At 33.9% G+C, this 21,293-nt stretch overlaps 1 protein-coding gene across 2 annotated transcripts; it reads left to right on the top strand.

Moving 5' to 3' along the window:
• Positions 1-1,164: 1,164 nt before the first annotated feature.
• On the top strand, positions 1,165-10,792 carry LOC145266907 (uncharacterized). 2 transcript variants are annotated; one of them, XR_013864792.1, is made up of 3 exons: positions 1,175-1,331; positions 5,562-7,699; positions 9,275-10,792. XR_013864792.1 is itself a non-coding variant. In XM_080122702.1 (2 exons), exons 1-2 carry the CDS (start codon positions 1,271-1,273, stop codon positions 5,696-5,698), a joined length of 198 nt encoding a protein of 65 aa, XP_079978828.1. In that variant the 5' UTR covers positions 1,165-1,270; the 3' UTR covers positions 5,699-7,416. The 2 variants fall into 2 exon arrangements, 1 of the variants encoding a protein (XP_079978828.1); XM_080122702.1 differs by lacking the exon at positions 9,275-10,792 and having other exon boundaries at positions 1,165-1,331; positions 5,562-7,416.
• The last annotated feature ends 10,501 nt before the right edge of the window (positions 10,793-21,293 follow it).

Below are 21,293 nucleotides of genomic sequence, written 5' to 3'. Positions count from 1 at the left end.
CATCTACCAAATATCCTCAAGAGAGTAAGGGAGGTTTCTACTCCTTATGAAGACCATCATCCTTGTAATCCCAGGATGGCACAAGGATCGATACAAATTGAGGAGGTTGTTGCTACTATTCACAGTAGCGCAAGAAGCACGTATCAATGCGTCAGCTACAAGATTATTCTCACCAGGGCGATAGATAATATCGAAATTGAAGCATGAAAGCTCCAATCTCCAACGGAGCAATTTATCGTTTTTTATTCGACTATGGTGATTTTGGTCGTAAACAAATTTTACTGATTTCTGATCAGTAATAAGTTTGAAGTGCTTCCCCAAGAGGTAATGGCTCATCAGTTAGACACATCCGAACTCAGGATTCGAAACCCAAGCCTCTTGCATGCGAGGCAAGCACTCTACCAACTGAGCAAACGCCTCGCACACAAGAATTCCTATTAACCAATACAGATCAAGCATTGCTGGATGGCATCGTCCTTTCGAGTTAAAACTCCTACTTGTGAGACATCGGCTTGGGGTTATTAGCTGGTTGGATGACTGCGTTCCTTGCCGAGACGAAGTAGGTTCATTTCACAGTCGGATTTCGGCGCGGATTGCTTGATCTGTGTTGGTTAATAGGAATTCTTGTGTGCGAGGCGTTTGCTTAGTTGGTAGAGTGCTTGCCTCGCATGCAAGAGGCTCGGGTTTCGAATCCTGAGTTCGGATGTGTCTAACTGATGAGCCCAAATGAGGGCGAAACTCGAGTCTTGGACTTCCGGTTCGTTGACTGTCATGGCTCTTGTGGGCTGCGACGTTGTTTGACTGTGGAATTTATTATATATATATATATATATATATATATATATATATATATATATATATATATATATATATATATATATATATAATAAAAAAACAGCAAAAACCAACAAAAAAAAAAAACGATTTGATTTGGAAATCTTAAGTAGGATGACCTCTGGCGTGTATGTGGTATTATGGTGGCTGAAAACTCTAACTAGGATTAACGTAGACAAATCGAAGGTACAGTGACATGGATAACCATAGACCTTCAATCCCTACATTTTTGTTTTTTTTTTGGCCTTGTGCCTAATTTTGTTTTGTTCACTGTATGTTCATGCAATAAAATAAAATAAATCAAAGAACCGACCATTTTTTACACGAGGAACATAAGAATGCTTTACACCGCTAATTCTGTTTTGTTTATCGATCGAAACAGAAGTCCACATTTAAAATTGAAATCGTTTTGTGCATAATTGTTTGTAATCTTAATATGTTTTCATTTGAACACGGCAAACAGGGTTTGTTATCTTTTTACCCCTGTCGAATAAAAGGTAAGATTCTATCTCCGTTTTTTGGCTCAAATTTTGCTTGCAACGATTACGTATGTAGTTTGATTAAAATAAATGCAATAATCTACGGATTATTATTGTCTGTGGACAGCGACGCATCTTATAACTGAAAAGAACCTAAGAGCGAAGATTCCAGTAATTTGGCGGAGAATCTCGAGCCAATCTCGGAAATAACTGAAACAGTTTACGAATTGAAAGTTTTTGTGAGACTTTGCATTACACGGACGCGTCGGACCGCACCATTTTTTTTTTTTTTTTGTGTTTACTGTTTCACTAAACTGTCGCCAGGTGACGCTTCTCTCCATTCAAATTGTTTATTAATTTAAAAATTTAAAACTATAATATATTGTTGACCCTTCAACAAGTGCCAATAAATAAATAAATACGTTGTGGGCGCTTCTACACTATCAGAACGAAATTTCGGAAATCGTAAAACTGAATTTCACATGAAAACAATGGTATCTACATATTCCTCATATTTTTAAGATGATTATATCCAAAAATGACGAAAATCGATTAGGTAGAAAGTTATTTATTACAGAAAATAAAATTTGAAGAAAACGATCGTATTTGCTTATGTAAGACACAGAGGAGTTCAAAAGGAAGGTAATTTTCCGTTTCGATTTAAACAAAATGGCCGCAATTTTTCACCTGCTAACACGATTAAGCTTTTATTTATTTATTTATTTATTTTATTAATTCAGTAATATTCAGGTAATTTCGACGATTGCATAATTTGGAAGCTAACGTTGTAATTTATTAGAATTGACAAAAATAAAAATCAGCAGAAACAATTGTTTTTTTTTGTTTTTAATCTGAAAACTCCATTTATCGGCTACAGAATTTCGTTCTGATAGTGTAGAAGAAGCACCCTGTTTTGTTACAGTGACAATTTTACTTTAATTCAAAAATGGGGTTTGTATTACTGTACACATAGATTCGAAAAAGTTGTCAAAAACCAAATATATAAATAAATTTATCAAAGGCAAGATAAGTTACTTTTCTACCAAACTGGATACATTTTTTGTGTTTTTATTCAATGTAACATGTTTATTCAGCTTGAAAAACATGCAGTGTTTACCGATGCGTTGGAAAATTGAAAATGGCGCCTGACACTCTCTTTAACATGGTAAGTTTGGGAAAAGGTGTTATAAATAATAAACTAGACAAAATACTATTAAAAAACACCGAATATATGTCAACTTATGTCACGGTAACAATATTGAGTGAATTTCTAACAGTATTTTGGGGTTTGTATTACACATAGATTCGAAAAAGTTGTCAAAAAACAAATATATAACAAATGAATGTTAGCAAAGGCAAGACCATGTTAAAGAGAGTGTCAGGCGCCATTTTCAATTTTCCAACACATCGGTAAACACTGCATGTTTTTCAAGCTGAATAAACATGTTACATTGAATAAAAACACAAAAAAATGTATCCAGTTTGGTAGAAAAGTAACTCATCTTGCCTTTGATAATATTTATTTATATATTTGTTTTTTTTTCTGTTTTGATAAAAAGAATCAATGGTTGTTTTTTGTTTTGTTTTTTATTAAAACGATTTGTAAAATCAATAAATATTTAATATCTCCCCCTCCTTTAACACGATCAGCTGGTCACTGGTGTGTGACCGACCCACGTGTTACACTAAATGTCTTAGAAACGTTCCTATGATGATGTGACGATGGGCCAGTCATTAAGATCTGAGTATCAAGAGAAAAAGCATACCTGAGATGTTGGATGTAGCTGTGTGGTTCCTTCTTCTCCCAGGAAAACGTCTTGACCTTTGGTGGCATTCAGGTTGGAATCTTCCTTTTTGTCAGGGCCGCTTCATTCTTTAATGCAAACATTTATGGCAGACACAAAAACCATACAACATGATACAATCGTAATATATATGAAATATAATTAACTACTTATTTTATAAAATGTATACAATATATATATTACAATATTAACATACAATTTATGGATCATACAATTGATTTTTATCATTACTTCATAAAAACTAACTAACCTACCTTAACTATTGTTGAGGGAGAAGGGATGCCCCGCCCCTCTCATGGAGAGACAGAAATATGCGTGCTCACCTCCTGGTGGTCTGGACAGAAAGGGGTCGATAAAAGAAAGGGATTATGGGGTTGCATTTTTCTGTTTGTCCCTCCACCCACGGCCAAATTTCCACCTGACCATGCAGGGGGAGGGTGCGTTAACCACTACCACAACTGTGGCACTAAGACATAGTGTCACACTCCTTTATTAATAAATCTCTCCCTATATTAAAAATCGGCACACTAGTTAGACAGAAAGATGTCTGTTCATATCATACTTAAACTTTTGCTTGTTGGTAGAGTCAGGGAAGCAGAATACAGAGTGAGAATTCCTAATTCTAGCAGCTCGAGGGAAGAAACTTTTAGAGTAAAATGCCCTTCAAAATCAGGGGACCTCTACAGTGAAGATGTGAGAGTTTGCTGCTTGTTGAGTTAGTTGTATTTATGTAAAAAAGCACCAGTGCTATGAGTTCATTGGAGTTTGTTCCATTAAAGTAGTTGTAAAATAAGCACAGGGATGCACATTGTGACGATGGGTCAGGGCTTGGAGCTTTTTTCGACAATAAAAGGCATATTAGATTGGAGACTCATTTTTGGACCCTGTCCTATAGAATGAGACTAGTGATTGATGCACCTGCCTGTATGTAGCAAAATTGTTCCATGCATGGATGAATGGTGGCTTTGTAGAGATAGGTATGAGTATTTTTCTAGTGCAGTAAAGGGAACTTGCATCCTTTGCAGCAGCCTTGGCAATATCTTCTATGTATTTGCTCCGATTAATGTTACCTGTGAATGTCAAATCTTATTATCCACGGCAATTGGTGGCTGCGATGGTTCTTTGTAATTGTTGAAAGAAATATTTTAGTTAAAATATTTTCAGTATATGTTAAGGCCCTTCTGGTGCATTATTATTAGTGATGGGACCATTCCAATATTTTTCCCACTTCTGAGACACTTATCTGATTCCATACTTAATTCCCGATTCTGATACAATTACTGATTCTGATTCTTTATAAATCTCTAAATATTTAACTATAGAGTTATTATTTTTTCCCGATTACCATAAAAACACATGTTAAATGCGTAGGTATTTTCTCAAATGTAAAAATGTACTTGTGGGGGATAGTCTATGGGTTTTAGTTTTACTGGTTGTTTAAAATCAATAAATATTCATTATTTTAACAATTACTATCGGCAGTGAAATGTTTGTTTAAAACAAATCAAATAAAATAGACAATTAAAAGAATCGTTTTTGGCATCAAAAAATAGGCACAATTTTTTCCGATTCTGATACCAATTCTGATACGTGAAAAAATTAAGATTTTTCCGATTCCAGTTAATTGTCCTAACACTAGTTAGTATAAACAATTATGTGTATATTATCTCTGATGTGTCGTTTTAAGTAGTGTTTATTTGATGTGGGCAGTGTGTGCATTCTCTATTGTGGTTATTATTGTTTAATGTCTTCAGAATTTCTTCTGAAATGTTTTTGATCTCCATGCTTAGCATGATTTCTGGAAGAAATGGAAATCAAGAATTATTTTTAATTGATAGCAAAATTCATTAAATTAGTTTTCAAAGAGTTTGGTTCACTTCATGAAAGTTTTTTTATAGGAACAGTATAGCATAAGTTATTGATCAATTTAAAATAGGACCGAACATTATCACAAGTAAAAGTCTTGTAAAATAGTGAATGACTTTTAAAAATGAAGGCTTTATATAAATGCAAAATTGAATTGTTAAAGAAATGTGTACAACACAAGATTTCATATATTTTGAAATCAAAGTTTTTAACATTTGTAGTATGTTAACCTATCATCGAAACTAGTAGACACATGATAAGAATAGTGAAAACTGGTCAGATTTTAGTTTAACTAAAAATTCTTCAAAAACATAGTTGAGACGGTTATGATTCCAAAAGTAGTTAGAAAATGTGAAATAGAAATATTTTCTTCTCCATTTATCTACCATTGTTTACCATAAACTGTATTAAAACCTTAAGAATTATTTATGAATTTAGTTACTAATTTATTTTTGGTAAATTTTCTTAAAATATTTGGTAGGTGATGTAAATTTGAACTTATTACAATATTCATAATAAATAAATTAAATACTTATGAAGTTTCAAAAATAAAATGTTTTCTTTATATTTTTTGCAGATCTTCCTGAATTTAATGGATCGGAATGGATCATGAAAGTAAATGAACTGTTTAAGATGTCAATTATTGAGCAGTTTTATTTGCTAAAAAATTGTGAAAAAGATTTTTATGCAAATTCTTTGGATCACACATTTTAAGAAAGTTTCCCATAGAATGCAAGAATCTTCATTCGAAGAAATGCCAGTTTTGAATGCATCGTTTTTAAAAACAGACTTTGACCTAAATTTATATGAGTCAACTTTTTGACATTACAAACTAAAGAAATAGTCTTCTTAAATTAATGTATATACATGTTCTTTTTTCATTGAATCTTTAATTTTTTAATCTCTTCTCATGTTATGATACACCATTGGTATTTTTTTTAAAGAAAGCACTTAAACATCCACTCTACAAGAAAACAATATTCTCATGACAAATATATTCTTCCTTTTGTAATTATAGTATAAACAGGAAATGCAAAAAGACGTAGAACAGAAGCCATATTCTTGTACAGTTTGTGCCTCTTCTTTTACGCATAAATCAACTTTGTTGCAACATGTACGAAAGCACAATAAAGACAATCCGTACGATTGCAAACTATGTGGTTTTTCCAGTTCAAATGAGCCAAACCTTTTGGCTCATGTAAGAACACACACCGGTGAAAAACCATATTCTTGTAACGAATGCAGATCGAGTTTTACACAGAAATCAAATTTAGTGAAACACATTCGAACACATACGAAAGAAAAACCATATTCTTGTGACATGTGTTCATCTTCGTTTTCACAAAAATCAAGTTTAGCCGTTCATGTGAGACGTCACACTGGAGAAAAACCATATTCTTGTCGAATATGCGGATCCTCTTTTACGCAGAAGTCAAATTTAGTTGTGCACAGTCGAAAACACACCGAATCAACAATGGTATCTTCTCCTTGTAAACGTTATTCTTGCAACATATGTAACTCATCATTTACATACGAATCAATTTTGACACAACACATGCGTAAACATACTCGGGAAAAACCATATTCTTGTGACGTGTGTTCATCAAAATTTTCACAAAAATCAGGTTTAGTCGTCCACATGAAAATCCACAGTGGCGAGCGTCCATATTGTTGTAACGTGTGTGGCTCTTGTTTCAGTCGCAAAATAACTTTGGTGCGACACATCCGCACACACACTGGTGAGAAACCCTATTCATGTAACGTATGTGATTGCGCCTTCACAAATGCATCACATCTTGTTGCCCATTTACGACGTCACACTGGTGAGCGTCCATTTACATGTGATAAATGTGGATCGTCTTTCACGCAGAAATCGACATTGGTGCGACACAGCAGGATCCACAGCGGTGAGAAGCCATATTCTTGTGACGTGTGTTGTCACGCATTTGCAGACAAGTCGCATCTGATTGTGCATATGCGACGTCACACTGGTGAAAAGCCATTTTTGTGTCACATTTGTCATTTTTCATTTGCACATAAATCAAGTTTAGATGTTCACCTCCGAACACACACTCGCTCTCAACAATGTCAACAAGTACAGGTTTTGACACACTGAAGTAGAGACGGTGAGCCACCTGACATCTGTATAATTTGGTTTCTTTGGACTCCTTTTCTCATCTTCAATGTTATTTTCACAACATTTCGGTTAATGTAATTAATAACCTTCTTCAAGTGTACCTTGTTTAACTTGGGAATCTACTTGAAATTTTGGTACTAATACATCCTTTAAACAAGATGTAATTCAGTGTTTGCTTGGCTTTCCCTGGAACATGACATCAACAGCTTGGGTTTAGCTGCTGTCTGACGTAACGTAGCGATCAGCCAATCACAACGCTGTGTGCAAGTGCTACTCCCAAACAGCAGACAATAAATTGAATAAATATTGAAAGAGGAAAAAATCAACAACAACAAAACGCCACCATTTCTTACATGCAAGTCAGTCGGGAAGGGAAGAGCAAAACATGAATTTGACCATCTTGGGCCAACAGCAGCTAGAGACACCAGACGTAGTAATTGAGTTTTGTCAACAGCGGAAACTACTGGCAAAAACAATACAATGTACAACATGTGGCCACAAGTGCAGCCTAGCAAAAAGAGGGAGCCTTACCGATAGCTGTGGCTGGAGAGGTGTGAATGTGAAATGTCGCAGTAAAAGTTATTTTCCAATTTTATTTCTTAAAAAAATTATCACATTTTTAAACAAATTATAAAAAAACTTGTTCCTTTGAGCCTTTTCTTAAAAAGATTTGCTTGAAATTATTTATTTGACATAAAAAAGATTTGCTTAAAATTATTTATTTGACATAAAAAAGATTTGCTTAAAATTATTTATTTGACATAAAAAAGATTTGCTTAAAATTATTTATTTGACATAAAAAAGATTTGCTTAAATTATTTATTTGACATAAAAAAGATTTGCTTAAAATTATTTATTTGACATAAAAAAAGATTTGCTTAAAATTATTTATTTGACATAAAAAAGATTTGCTTAAAATTATTTATTTGATATAAAAAAGATTTGCTTAAAATTATTTATTTGACATAAAAAAGATTTGCTTAAAATTATTTATTTGACATAAAAAGATTTGCTTAAAATTATTTATTTGACATAAAAAAGATTTGCTTAAAATTATTTATTTGATATAAAAAAGATTTGCTTAAAATTATTTATTTGACATAAAAAAGATTTGCTTAAAATTATTTATTTGACATAAAAAAGATTTGCTTAAAATTATTTATTTGACATAAAAAGATTTGCTTAAAATTATTTATTTGACATAAAAAGATTTGCTTAAAATTATTTATTTGATATAAAAAGGTTTGCTTAAAATTATTTATTTGACATAAAAAAGATTTGTTTGAAATTATTTATTTGACATAAAAAAGATTTGCTTGAAATTATTTATTTGACATAAAAAAGATTTGCTTGAAATTATTTATTTGACATAAAAAAGATTTGCTTAAAATTATTTATTTGACATAAAAAAGATTTCCTTAAAATTATTTATTTGACATAAAAAAGATTTGCTTGAAATTATTTATTTGATATAAAAAGGTTTGCTTAAAATTATTTACTTGACATAAAAAGATTTGCTTAAAATTATTTATTTGACATAAAAAAGATTTCCTTAAAATTATTTATTTGACATAAAAAAGATTTGCTTGAAATTATTTATTTGACATAAAAAAGATTTGCTTGAAATTATTTATTTCATATAAAAAAGATTTCCTTAAAATTATTTATTTGACATAAAAAAGATTTCCTTAAAATTATTTATTTGACATAAAAAAGATTTGCTTGAAATTATTTATTTGATATAAAAAGGTTTGCTTAAAATTATTTACTTGACATAAAAAGATTTGCTTAAAATTATTTATTTGACATAAAAACGATTTGCTTGAAATTATTTATTTGATATAAAAAGATTTGCTTAAATTATTTATTTGACATAAAAAGATTTGCTTAAAATTATTTATTTGACATAAAAAGATTTGCTTAAAATTATTTATTTGATATAAAAAGATTTGCTTAAAATTATTTATTTGACATAAAAAAAAGCCAAAAAATTCATTGAAAAATCACTTTGTAATAAAGAATTTACTTTTTTTTTTTACTATTTTCTGTTTATAAGCTTCACATAGTTACTAAAAATTAAAAATTGCGGTTGTTTTTTTTTTCTTTTTTGTGATATTTCTACATTTAACTTTTTGCTATTTTCTTTTATACAGCATAATCCAGGAAAAGCCGAATGAATGCTGAGTTATGTCTGGTTCAAAGGATTGCATTATAAATTCAATTTATTTAATCCATGGTAATAGCTTGCTTTTGTTCCATCAGTCATGACTGGATAAAAACCTAAGTAATTTGCAATTGTATTTTGAGTGTTGCTCACACTTAGGAGTGAACCTTCAACCATTACAAATACACCAATACCTTCCATTGCAAAGAACTGGAAGAACAGACCAACCAACAGGGTGCCAAGTATTTTTTGGATGAACACACAGGACTATATGGATAATGAAGGCTCTATAGATTGGCTAAAAAGAGAATCGTTTGATTATGATCAGGAGAGGATCATAGTGACTGCTTTGTATGTTGTTTAGAAGATGAGTGATCTCAGCAATGACGACAAATGCAGGTTCTGCCACACAAGTACAAAGTGTGAGCTACTTGACATCCAGCTGTAAACTTTTGCTTATGATACAATGTGACACAATGGACTATGTAATATGTAAAAACATCCAATGTAGAAGTATGACCTAAAGACATGTACCAGAAAGAACAGTTCGAAATACATCATACAACATTCACCATGACAATGCAATTTCTACAGATGCAGACCTAGAAAACAAAGCTATTAAATCTGACCTAGCAATATGAGACAAGAGGGAGAAACTAGCAAACCAATATATTTAATGATGTTGACATAAACCGAGTTAAGAAGATAATAAAATAACAATATGACATGAAAAGAAATATTTTTTACAACATAAGTTAACATTGATCAAATCCTGACAACAAATAATTTGCATAACAACATCTCTTGACTCCTTGTCCGAAATATTAAAATAAAAACATCACAAGATTATCTCTACTGAATCGGTTATTATATGCAACATTCGTGCCTCCCATAAAGAACCAGATTAATGCTGTTAATTATTGCATCAAGTTCAATCAGATTAATCTGCTTAGTATCATTGGTCAGATGCAATAAACAGGCATTTTTCATTATGTTTCCATCTATCATATAAATCTCAATCGTCGGTTTGTGTGAATGTATGTATGTTTGCCAAAAACTTGGACACACGCGATGGATCCTGACGAGATCAGTATTATTTTGAAGTTCAACGTCTCAGACGACAAATATAAAAAAAATTGGCCAAAAACATTAATTCCTTCACCCTCGACTGGGCAGTTTTCTACAAGGAGGGGTCGATTTTTGCATCGACATTTTCGCAAAGTCAATGTCTCGGTTGGATTGAATAAGCTTAATTTCAACGGTCGCATGATGGAGACATTGGCTAAGATATAACATTTTTTTTAACCTTCTTTTCCTCTTTCGCCTTACAGGAGTTAACTAAGACAAGGAGATAAAGAATTCATCATGGCTACGGCTGGAGCCTAACTAACAGGACTGCTTAACGTTTCATCTCTTTTCAATACACATGGATTCATTCCACTACTCTCTTCTAATTTTCTACATTCTTACTAATATAGATAATCAATAAAGTTTATAGGTTATTCAATTGGAATTCATTATTGAGATGAGTATTATTTATTTATTTATTGCGAACTATTATCCTTATTTTTCTTGTTTCATGTTTCGGCCAACTATTCCTCTGGTCTTCGTCAGGTGGTAACCACAACGGGATAGGAATTCCGAATCTCCTAACTGCATTCTCAGCAATTACTGCCTTCCATAGTTGTTGTTGTCTCACCATGTTTTTGGTCAAGTAAACCTCTGGCACGCTTTGGGTAAGATTGAAACTGCTATCTTCAGACAATTCTCACCTGGAACCGTAGAGATTCAACGTCTCTATCCACTGTGCCACGGGCCCCGAAGGGCGATTAAGATTAAGATTGGATTTTTTGGTTTTATAAATCCACGTTTATTCATTATATGATCTTCCATGGTCGGGTCAGTACCAAATAATATATTATTTAATTGGAATTCATTATTGAGATGAGTATTATTTATTAATTGATGTGGTGAGACGGCAACAACTATGGAAGGTAGTGATTGCTGAGAATGCAGTTAGGAGATTTGAAGTTCCTATCTCGTCACGGTTACCACCTGACGAAGGTGAGAGGAATAGTTGGCCGAAATGTGAAACAACAACTAAGAAAGGTGAGGATAATAGTCTGCAATAAATAAATAAATCAATAAACTTTTTAAATGTTAGAATGGACGTTCATCATCACTTATTCTACAAAAGCCTTGACACCCATACTGAAGCATCAGGTTCATAAAATGAATTTTCAAATACAAATCCTTCTTTTAACTTAAATGTACAAATCAATTTGATTTGCATTACTACATCTGTGTGTGTGTTGTCCCGGATGTTAAAATAAATATATAATGTGATCATCTCTGCTAACACTGGTATTCATAATCAATTAAATCCTCACTCGCAGTCTATGATTTAAAAAGTTCTCTAATCTTCAAATTGCATATCAGGCAAAGATGGCCCATTTTATCGCAGGAGTGAGGCCACAATCCTAGTAGATGGAGGGACAGCTGATGATCTGCCTGTGTTGCATGTCTGGTATTCTGCATAACAACTTGCTCAACACCCCTTAACTAAACTGAAACTCTTAAAAATAAAATACAAATTCTATAGCAAACCCCACTCTCCCCAATGGTTCACTTCAACTTGTGCAGCTGCCATAGTGCAAAGGCAGCATGCGTACCGCAAATTTAACCGACATAAGTTCGATTCAAACAAACAGCAGTACATAGAAGCCAGAAATAACTGTAAGAAAGAAATAGCGACAGCTAAGAGAGAATTTACTGAAACCACCCAAAAACGCATCAAAGCACAGAAATTAAGAATCCGAGACTTCTGGAAAATCTACAACAGTGTAGTAAATAATGGGCAATCAACAATTCCCCCACTATCCAACAATCATGAGGTTGTTTGCTCAGCAACTGAGAAGGCTAACATGCTTGCCATACGGTTTGCCTCCAACTCCACACTGGACTCTGCTAACCTACCCCTCCCTGACTTTCCTTTGCATACAGAAGCCACACTTGCTCAGGTGCATGCTATCATAAAAAACCTTGACACTACAAAAGCATGTGGACCTGATCTCATCTCGGCTGTGCTATTAAAAAAGTGCGCCACCAAAGTAGCTCCAGTTCTTTCCAAACTTTACAACAAATGCCTTAATGAATCTTGCTTTCCTGCCAGCTGGAAAATTGCTGCTGTAGTGCCAGTTTTCAAGAATTCTGGCAAAAGAACTGGCCCAGTAAATTATCGCCCCATTAGTCTCCTCCCACTTTTCGCCAAAATATTTGAGACCATAATTAACCAAGCTCTAGTCCATTACCTTACAGATGCTAAACTTCTGACTGAAAACCAATATGGATTTAGGCAAGCCCGTTCCACAACAGACATCCTAACTGTAATCTCAGAACGTATATACTAGTCACTGGACAAAGTGGGAGAGGCTAGAGTGGTAACTCTAGATATATCTAAGGCTTTTGACAGGATATATGGCATGAGGGTCTTCTCAAAAAAATCAGATCATACGGCATCACTGGTAGAATACATAACATAATTAGATCCTTCTTAGATAAGAGAAAAATCCAGGTTGTCCTTGACGGTCGTACATTGAAACAATATGATATAAATGCGGGAGTGCCTCAGGGGTCTATCCTTGGACCTCTGTTATTCCTAATATTCATAAATGACTTCCCTGACAAAATTGTCTGTGAGATGGGTATGTATGCTGACGACACCACGCTCTATAACAGACACGACAAGAAAACAAATGAATACATATAGAAGGCAAGAAGAAAGAAACACTAGAGGAAGACCTCCGATCCGTAGTAGAATGGGGACAAAAATGGATGGTCACCTTCAATGCTGCCAAGACTAAACTTGTTTCCTTCAATAATTACAAGAAACCTTCCCTACTGCCAATAGAAATGGCCAATGACTCTTTATCTAAATATTTATTTTAAACTCTTCAGCCTAACGTTCACAGGAAACATGAGCTGGAACAATTACATTGAGAATATTGCCAGGACCGCTGCGAAGAAGGTGGGTTCACTCTACCGTGCTAGAAAGCTATTAACGCCTGAAAGTATCCTATACCTCTATAAGGCCACCATTCGCCAATGTATGGAGTATTGTTGTCATATTTGGGTTGGTTCATCTGCCACTAGTCTCTCACTCTTAGACAAGGTTCAAAAGAGAGTCACTAATCTGATAGGTCCGTAACTGTCAGCTAAACTTCAGCCTCTGTCACATCGACGAAATGTTGCATCCCTCTGCCCGTTCTACAAGTACTTTAATGGTGAATGCTCTGACAAACTGCAAGCACTTGTACCCCCTCGACGTAAATACTTCTGACAAACTCGACAAGCAGCTAAATCCCACCCCTTCACAGTAGAGATCCTTAGATGTAAGAGAGCCTTCTGCTCCAGTAGTTTCTTCCCCAGAACCGCTAGACTTTGGAATTCCCTTCCGGGTCCCTGCTTCCCCGACTGTACTGACATGCAGAAGTTCAAGTGCAATGTGAACCGACATCTTGCTGCCCAACTTCCTACACAGTACCCCTGATGCTTATGTCCCTGATAGTAGCCCCCTACAACAAAGTGGCAATGTGCCTTGTTTGGGGTGAAAATATAATAATAAAAAAAAGTTGAGACCACTTTTACCGTTCGATGCTGCTTCATGATTATCACTCCTGTCACGTCACCGGAATCTATAAAAGCGAAAATGCGTGTTAGCATGTGCACTTTTTTGTATTTCCAGCAAAGGCTTTTTTCGAGGAGGGGACGCTCAGTGGGGTGGGGGATCACTAATACTTAGAACTTTTTGTATACTCCCTAGATTATAATATCTCCCATTTATGAAAGGAGGTAGTCTCTATCTTTTATTTGAGCGACTTCTACACGCTATTTTCATTCTATCTCTTCCTCTCCATGTGTTTGTTTGGCTTTTTTTTATATAAAAGTGGAACTGAATCTGTAGCAAACGGAGCTCCCTGGCACTCATGCTGGGGACATTCAGAAAACAATCAGCTTTGATCAATGCAGGCAAAACCCGTCATATCAGAAAGTTGCTATTCATATGGACATTTCCCTTTTTATGGGGAGCTGGTTTTCCCAACATCTTGGAGAAACAAACAAATGCTCAAAAACTGGCTTGCAGCCAAAGTTAAGTGTAGTGTAATGCTTGGCCTCTGTAAATTTACGCACATGTGTGAACCATTCTCACTTTCTCTGCCCTCTTAGCGTCGTGATATGTTATCAGGTTATCACTTTCTTTTCCACCTTCAAGGCTTCGGGTTCGACCCTACCTACCTACCAAAACTTTTCTTTTTCCTACACACACCCACCGGCAAACACCTGGGCAATGCCAGGAACCCTCGCTAGTCTAATATATAAAAGGCAAAATGGGCGTGCGTGTTTGTGTATATCCACGAAAGGCTTTTTGGGTGGGAGTTCTCATGTTGATTAGATTCTGGTAGAAGTTTTCTAATACTTCCTAGATCGTAATATCTCATATTTGTAAATGGACATTGTCTCTATCTTTTTTTTTTTGATCGAGTTTTAAAAAATTCCCATCGTTTTGAGTGTTTGTATTTTTCGTATAAATATAGAAAAACTAATTGACCACCAACTAAAATAAAGCAAAACTAATAATCGCCTTCTCCCAGTCTTTGGCCTGGTAGTATCTGTTCTGTTCTTGCACCTTGGTCAATGTAGAGGAAACCCTTCATACTGAGACAATTACTATTTATTTGGTTACTGCCAGCGTACCCCCTTTTTTCGGGGAGCTGCTTTTCCCCCACATTAAAAATGACCTTCAATGGCAGTTTAAAAGCAATGCCATTTCTGCAAGTCATCTTTCTGATTGACTACACTAAATTTGAACGCTTTACACTTCCGGTCGCGTCATGTAGTAGCGGTAAGATGTCAGATTATCTTTCTCTTTCTTTTCCACCTTCGCATCACAGGCTCAAGCCAGCCTGCCTACTACCACGTTTTCTTTTCTTTTTTTTTTCACACCTCCAAACACCTGAGCAACGCCGGGCACCCAGGCTAGTCTAATATATAAAAGGGAAAAAGGGTGCTTGTGTGTGTTTGTGCGCGCTTGTATGACGCATCGGACCATCGGACAAAATTAGTATTGTAAGAAAGATCAATCTCTCAAACGAAACATATGTAAAAATTAGCCCCAAAAATTAATTCTGTGCTGGTCAACTGGGCCAGTTTTTGCAACGAGGGGTCAATTTTCGCAAGTCATACGTTTAGCAGTCTGAATGTCCGTTTAAAAAACAGTATTTCGACCCATCACAACGTCATAAGTCATTGTGACTATTACAGCTAGCGCATTAGCTTTTTTTTTACCCTCTTTTTCTCGTTTGTCTTACAGGTTCAAGCCTGCCTGCTGTGGCTATTTTTTTTTTTTTTGTGGTCGCACGGGCACTCACTGTTTTTTTATTCATTTATTTATTACTTGAGCAATGGTGGGTATCCATGCTAGTCAGATATAAAGTCGCGTTCAACAAGCATTCAGGTGGTATATAGATGCAGAACTGTCTTTTTACACTTTGCTATTTGTATTTTGCCAATAAAATTAATATCTGAACAGTTTGTATGTTAAACTATTTTTCAAATAAACCCATGTCATTGTACACAAATTAGAAATAAGTCAGATTCTTTTACGTTAAGAATAGCAACTGATTATCAATTACTTTTTTTTCTTTTTTAATTTTTTTCCGTCCTCATACAAGGCATATTGTACTATCTAGGATCATGTCTAACAGGGGATTGTGAGGGAGTTGAGTAGCAAGAGGTCTGTTCACATTACATTTAAACTTCTACATGTTAATACAGTCAGGGAGGCAGAAAACAGGGGAGGGAATTCTAAAGTCTAACAGTCTGAGGAAAGAAACTTAGTAAATAGAAGCCTTTTCAGCATCTAAGGACCACAACAGTGAAGGAATGGGATTTTGCTGCTTATTGGGTTAATGGAAAGTATATATATTGAAGGGGCACAGATACTATGAGTTTATCAGAGCGCATTCCATTCAATTAAAAATGGAATATAACATTTATCAATAGTCAATTTTACTTTTTTCTCTGCATATAACATTTTTTATAATAATTGGAATCAAATTTTCTTGTGGATATATATATATATATATATATATATATATATATATATATATATATATATATATATATATATATATAATTTTTTTTTTCACAGTGATCACCACTTATCAAGGCCCGGGAGCCACTCAGGGATAAGGGTTATTGCAAGTACATTACGTTAGTGTGGAGATTTGATGAAGTGTTTAATTAAGGGGGCGGTTCATTAGGAATTTGTTAACATTGGACTTGAAGACATCCAAGTTGTAGTCCGGAGGGAAGCAGGCAGACGGAACAGAGTTCCACAGGCGTGCAGTTCTAATATGAGCAAACAGTTAATAAAATATGTTAAAAAACATTTTGAAATGAGTTAAAAACATATTTAATCTGAAAAGGAAACACTTTGAAATGAGTTAAAAACATATTTAATCTGAAAAGGAAACACTTTGAAATGAGTTAAAAACATATTTAATCTGAAAAGGAAACACTATCTAGTGTTTCCTTTTCAGATTAAATATGTTTTTAACTCATTTCAAAGTGTTTCCTTTTCAGATTAAATATGTTTTTAACTCATTTCAAAGTGTTTTTTAACATATTTTATTAACTGTTTGCTCATATTATAAGCTCTATTTCCTATTTGGTTTAATCGAGCTTTTACATCTGGCTGAGATAATTTTATAAATATTAGTTCTTTAATATTTATAATATACTTTAATTTTACCATCTTGGATTATTTTGGTAAATTTAATTGTAATTTTTATTTTATATATATATATATATATATATATATATATATATATATATATATATATATATATATATATGCACACATATATATGCATATATAATGTTAATATGCAATAGTTCCATTGTCATAAAATCTTTTTTGTAGTTTCAATGAATGAAGAAAAAAGATGAGCTTTCATCGGAGAAAAGTGGCTACAAATGTCTATTTTTGGAACATTGAAAAGATATGATAAATGATGAGACGACAACAACTATGGAAGGCAGTAATTACTGAGGATACAGTTAAGAGACTCAGCATTCCTATCCTGTCGCGTTAACAACCTGACGAAGGCCAGAGGAATAGTTGGGCAAAACGTTGTTAAACAACAACTATAAAAGATGAGGATATTATTTCAGTTTGTTTTAAGATTTTTTGTTAAAATAATTTGTTCTGGCAACATATTTTTCAACAATTGCTTTTTATTTAAAAAAAAAAACACAAAAAAACACGAAAATTGCAGGCGTTTGTTTTAATACCGACTTTTTCTTTTTTTTTCACTGTACAATTATTGGTCTTGTAAGAAAATTCCATTTTATTGTAAACTTTTATAAAATATTTTAACTTTCAGCACAGGAGATCACTTTCCTATATAAATTTAACGTAAAATAATCACTCATTTTGTGAATACTTCTAATTTAGCTACATTTTTTTTTCTGTATGCACTTACTGTGCTAAGGATTTTTTTTGTTATTGTTTTTGAAGCAAATATTGTAAAGTAAGGGATTGATATATATTATTTCATTTTTTTAGAATCCTTTAAGATGCAGCTTCATAATTTGAGTATTCATTTTTTTTTTTTTTTTTTTTTTGCAGACTGTTATCCTCATCTTCATAGTTGTTGCCTCACCACGTTTTTGCCAACTAATCCTCTGGCCTGCTTTGGGTAGGATTGAAAGGTCTGAAGATAGTGGTTTCAATCCTAACCAAAGTAGGTCAGAGGATTAGTCGACCAAGTATGAAGGTGAGGATAAGTCTGCAAAAGAAATGAATACTTAGGAATTGTTTTTCTTTATAAATTTAACATAAAATGATCACCCATTTTCTGACCATCACCAGTTGTCAGACAGTATATTATTATTATTTTTTTTTTTTGAATTCTTTGAGATGAGTAATTTGTATATTTATTTGTAGACTGTTATCCTCATCTTTATAGTTGTTGCTAAAGAAACGATCCCACTCCTCAAGAAAAAAAATTGGTTACACTTTTTTTTTACAACATTATGTTTCCAGAAATCGTTGGCCAAAATATAGGTGATTTTTTTACGTTAAATTTATATGAAATCATCCATCTGTTCTGTTCTAATGCTGCACTTTCAGGATTGCGTCATTTTTATTTTGTCCTAATCTAGAGTGACCTTTTTGGGAAGCTGGATTTTCCCCACATTAATAACTAAACGTCACACTTGTGAAATGGCATGCAAATAAGAAAAGGTAAGTGTATAAAACGAAATTTTATCTGCAATAAATGTTAAAATAAGTAGTGGCTAAATCTGGAAAAAAATGCAATCTTAACACATTTATTATTGCCACTCGTACTTAGGGTTTCTAGGAGATTGATTGTTGCTTTGTATCTCTAATAAAATAATTAGTAGTTTTCGAACATGCAGCACATAATGAATAACAAACCTCTTTTAAAAACAACGCAAATGAGCATCAGAAAATAAGACAGTGTTCGGGTTAAAGACAGAAAGAATAAAAAGTTCTTTGGCTCTGTTTGTTAGGCAGCTGTTCTCCATGGAGTTCCAGGTTGGCAGCAGTCGTCTTCTGTGAAAACCGTTGGTGTTGCAATGTCGAGTGGACAGAGACGAGGTGTCTGGATTCGATGCTGATTGTGTTCCCTCTGCTAGCTGACCGCCGTTCCCAAAAGGGACTAAAGAAATTCCTTAGGGGATAGATGAATCAATGCGCCTTGCCAGCTGATTGGTTAGTGTGTTGCTGAAGCATTCAGCGGGTGGCATTGATTCACAAGAGAAAATAGGCCTTTATTTGTGACTGCTACAGGTTAGTGGTAATAATATCTAGTTATCTGCCCTAAAAAGCTAAAATACCTCAGGATCATTTTAAATTAAATTTATATGCAAAGCTGATATCCTACTTTAAACGGTTGGGTACATAAAGGCCACCAAGTGCATCGTTTTAGGACCCTAAAGAAAACATTTAACTTATCTTTCATCTTATTTTTTTTTTTGTTGTTGTTTTACTGTTATTTAACAAGTAAAAGTATTTTTTGTTAAAAGAATTGTAAATGTCTACGTTGAGATAAGTATTAAAATTACTATAAAAATGTTTTCTTTTTCTATTGTCTGCAGTAGACAGAAATTAAATTGAGCATAGCATGGTAGCTTAACTTTCAAACACGTCGTTAGAGGACACTTGCATTTCTCAATTGACGTATGGAAGCACAAAATGGAAGCAAGCAATACCTCCGCTTTTCTCCAAAACTGCTTATTTATGATTTGGGTAAAATATTAAGATATTTTGTGTTATTGTGAAATTGTGTGTGTGTGCCTGTGTCTGTGTCTGTGTCTGTACTCTTTCCTGCCAAACTACTCTGTCAATTTTCAGTCTACAGACTCGAGATTTAACATAAGGGGTATTGAGATTTGGGAAAGTCTTTTTAATCAGTTTTCGGCAGGAAATTTGGCTGTCAAGGGGTAAAAGTTCAACGATTTGACCTTTGAAAACTCTACCAAACTCCGTCACCAATTTTGTGGTTTAACACTTGAAATTTAAGATGTAGGTTACTTGGACATGGATCAAACTTTTTAATTTGATTTGAGCCCCAAAAAATAAATGTTAAGGAGTCAAAATTGGGATCAAAGTAAAAACAAAATTGACCTCTGTAGTATCTACCAAATTACTCAGCCAATTTTTGCACTAAACATTTGAAATTTTACATAAAATATATTTAGACATAGGACAAGCTTTTTAATCGGTTTTTGGCTAAAAGTTTGGTTGCAAGCTATTTAGCCAATTTTGGATGTAAACATTTGAAATTTTACATAAAGGATATTCAGACATGCAGCAAGCTTTTAAATCAGTTTTTGGGCGAAAATTTAGCTACCAAGAGCTCAAAGTTTACAGAGTTGACCTTTGCAAACTCTATCAAACTCCTCCGCCAATTTGGGTCTTAGCACTTGAAATTTTAGGAGTAGTCAAACTTTTCAATATATATATATTCAAAACCTGTAAAGTATGCAACAGACGAACGAACAACGTATGAAAGTAACGAAGACACGACACACAATGGTAACTTTCAAAGTTAAATTTTATTACAAAAACATAAACTATGGTGGGGAGGGGAAGAGATTAAATAAGATGAAAAAGAAAACAAATTATACAAATGGGGAAGGGGTATCTCGCTCTAATATTGAAAAAAGGAAATGCCGACGAAAATGTATCCTTCAACAATAACAAAAATAAATAGCAAAATACAGCACCCGCCAATTCAATACACGCGGGAGGAGTATGTAGAGAGAGGGCTTACAGTCTTTACTTTTTTTCTTCGTTTCTATGTGAAGTTTATAACTACCATTTTATTCGCTTCGGATGAACGTTCATAACATGCGATACTCCTTATGTAGTATTCATCCACTGTTTCAGTTATTCTTCACTGTATATCTTTTGGTGCGCCGTATTCCTTGCCATTTTACAGTCGGCATCATGTCCTTTCTTTTGCTGTTGAGATGGAGTTTCTCTCCGGCATTATCTCCTTTTGTTTCAGTTTGTTGGGATGGGAATTTTTCATGTCTGTCCGGCTTGGCAGCATGGCGGAGGGAATCCTGTACCAAAATGTTTCTTTCCTTCTCTCTTCTTATAACTCTTCTTACCCTCCTGTTTTTTCTTGGTTCGCTTAGTAACTAGCAGGGGTCAGAAAGCGTGTCGCTGACTGGGTCACCTGCCAACAGCTTGTGTGCTGAACGTCTTTCTCACCCCTCTCTCTCTCTCTCTCTTCAATACTCTCTCTTTTTCTTCCATGTTCATTTTGCGTATGACAAAAATAAAAGAACAAGAAAAAAAAACGGTACATTTTTCGTCGGCCTAAATATTAAATTTAAAAATTTTCTTAAAACAAATAATCCAATTTAAGGATTATGTCACAATATATACATGCTCACATAAAGTTATG

The sequence above is a fragment of the Euprymna scolopes genome, chromosome 4 (genome assembly GCF_053919585.1).
Source record: "Euprymna scolopes isolate OS-2025 chromosome 4, ASM5391958v1, whole genome shotgun sequence".
NCBI classification, from domain to species: domain Eukaryota; kingdom Metazoa; phylum Mollusca; class Cephalopoda; order Sepiida; family Sepiolidae; genus Euprymna; species Euprymna scolopes.
Note: the sequence above shows the minus strand (reverse complement) of the source record. Positions and strands in the feature narration are given on the sequence as shown.

What these genes read in the sequence shown, in the direction of transcription:
- LOC145266907 (XM_080122702.1), top strand. Translation starts at nt 1,271, where the DNA reads ATGTTTTCATTTGAACACGGCAAACAGGGTTTGTTATCTTTTTACCCC. An exon ending in TTACCCCTGTCGAATAAAAG is followed by an intron (nt 1,332 to 5,561) that starts GTAAGATTCTAT and finishes TATTTTTTGCAG; the next exon opens with ATCTTCCTGAATTTAATGGA.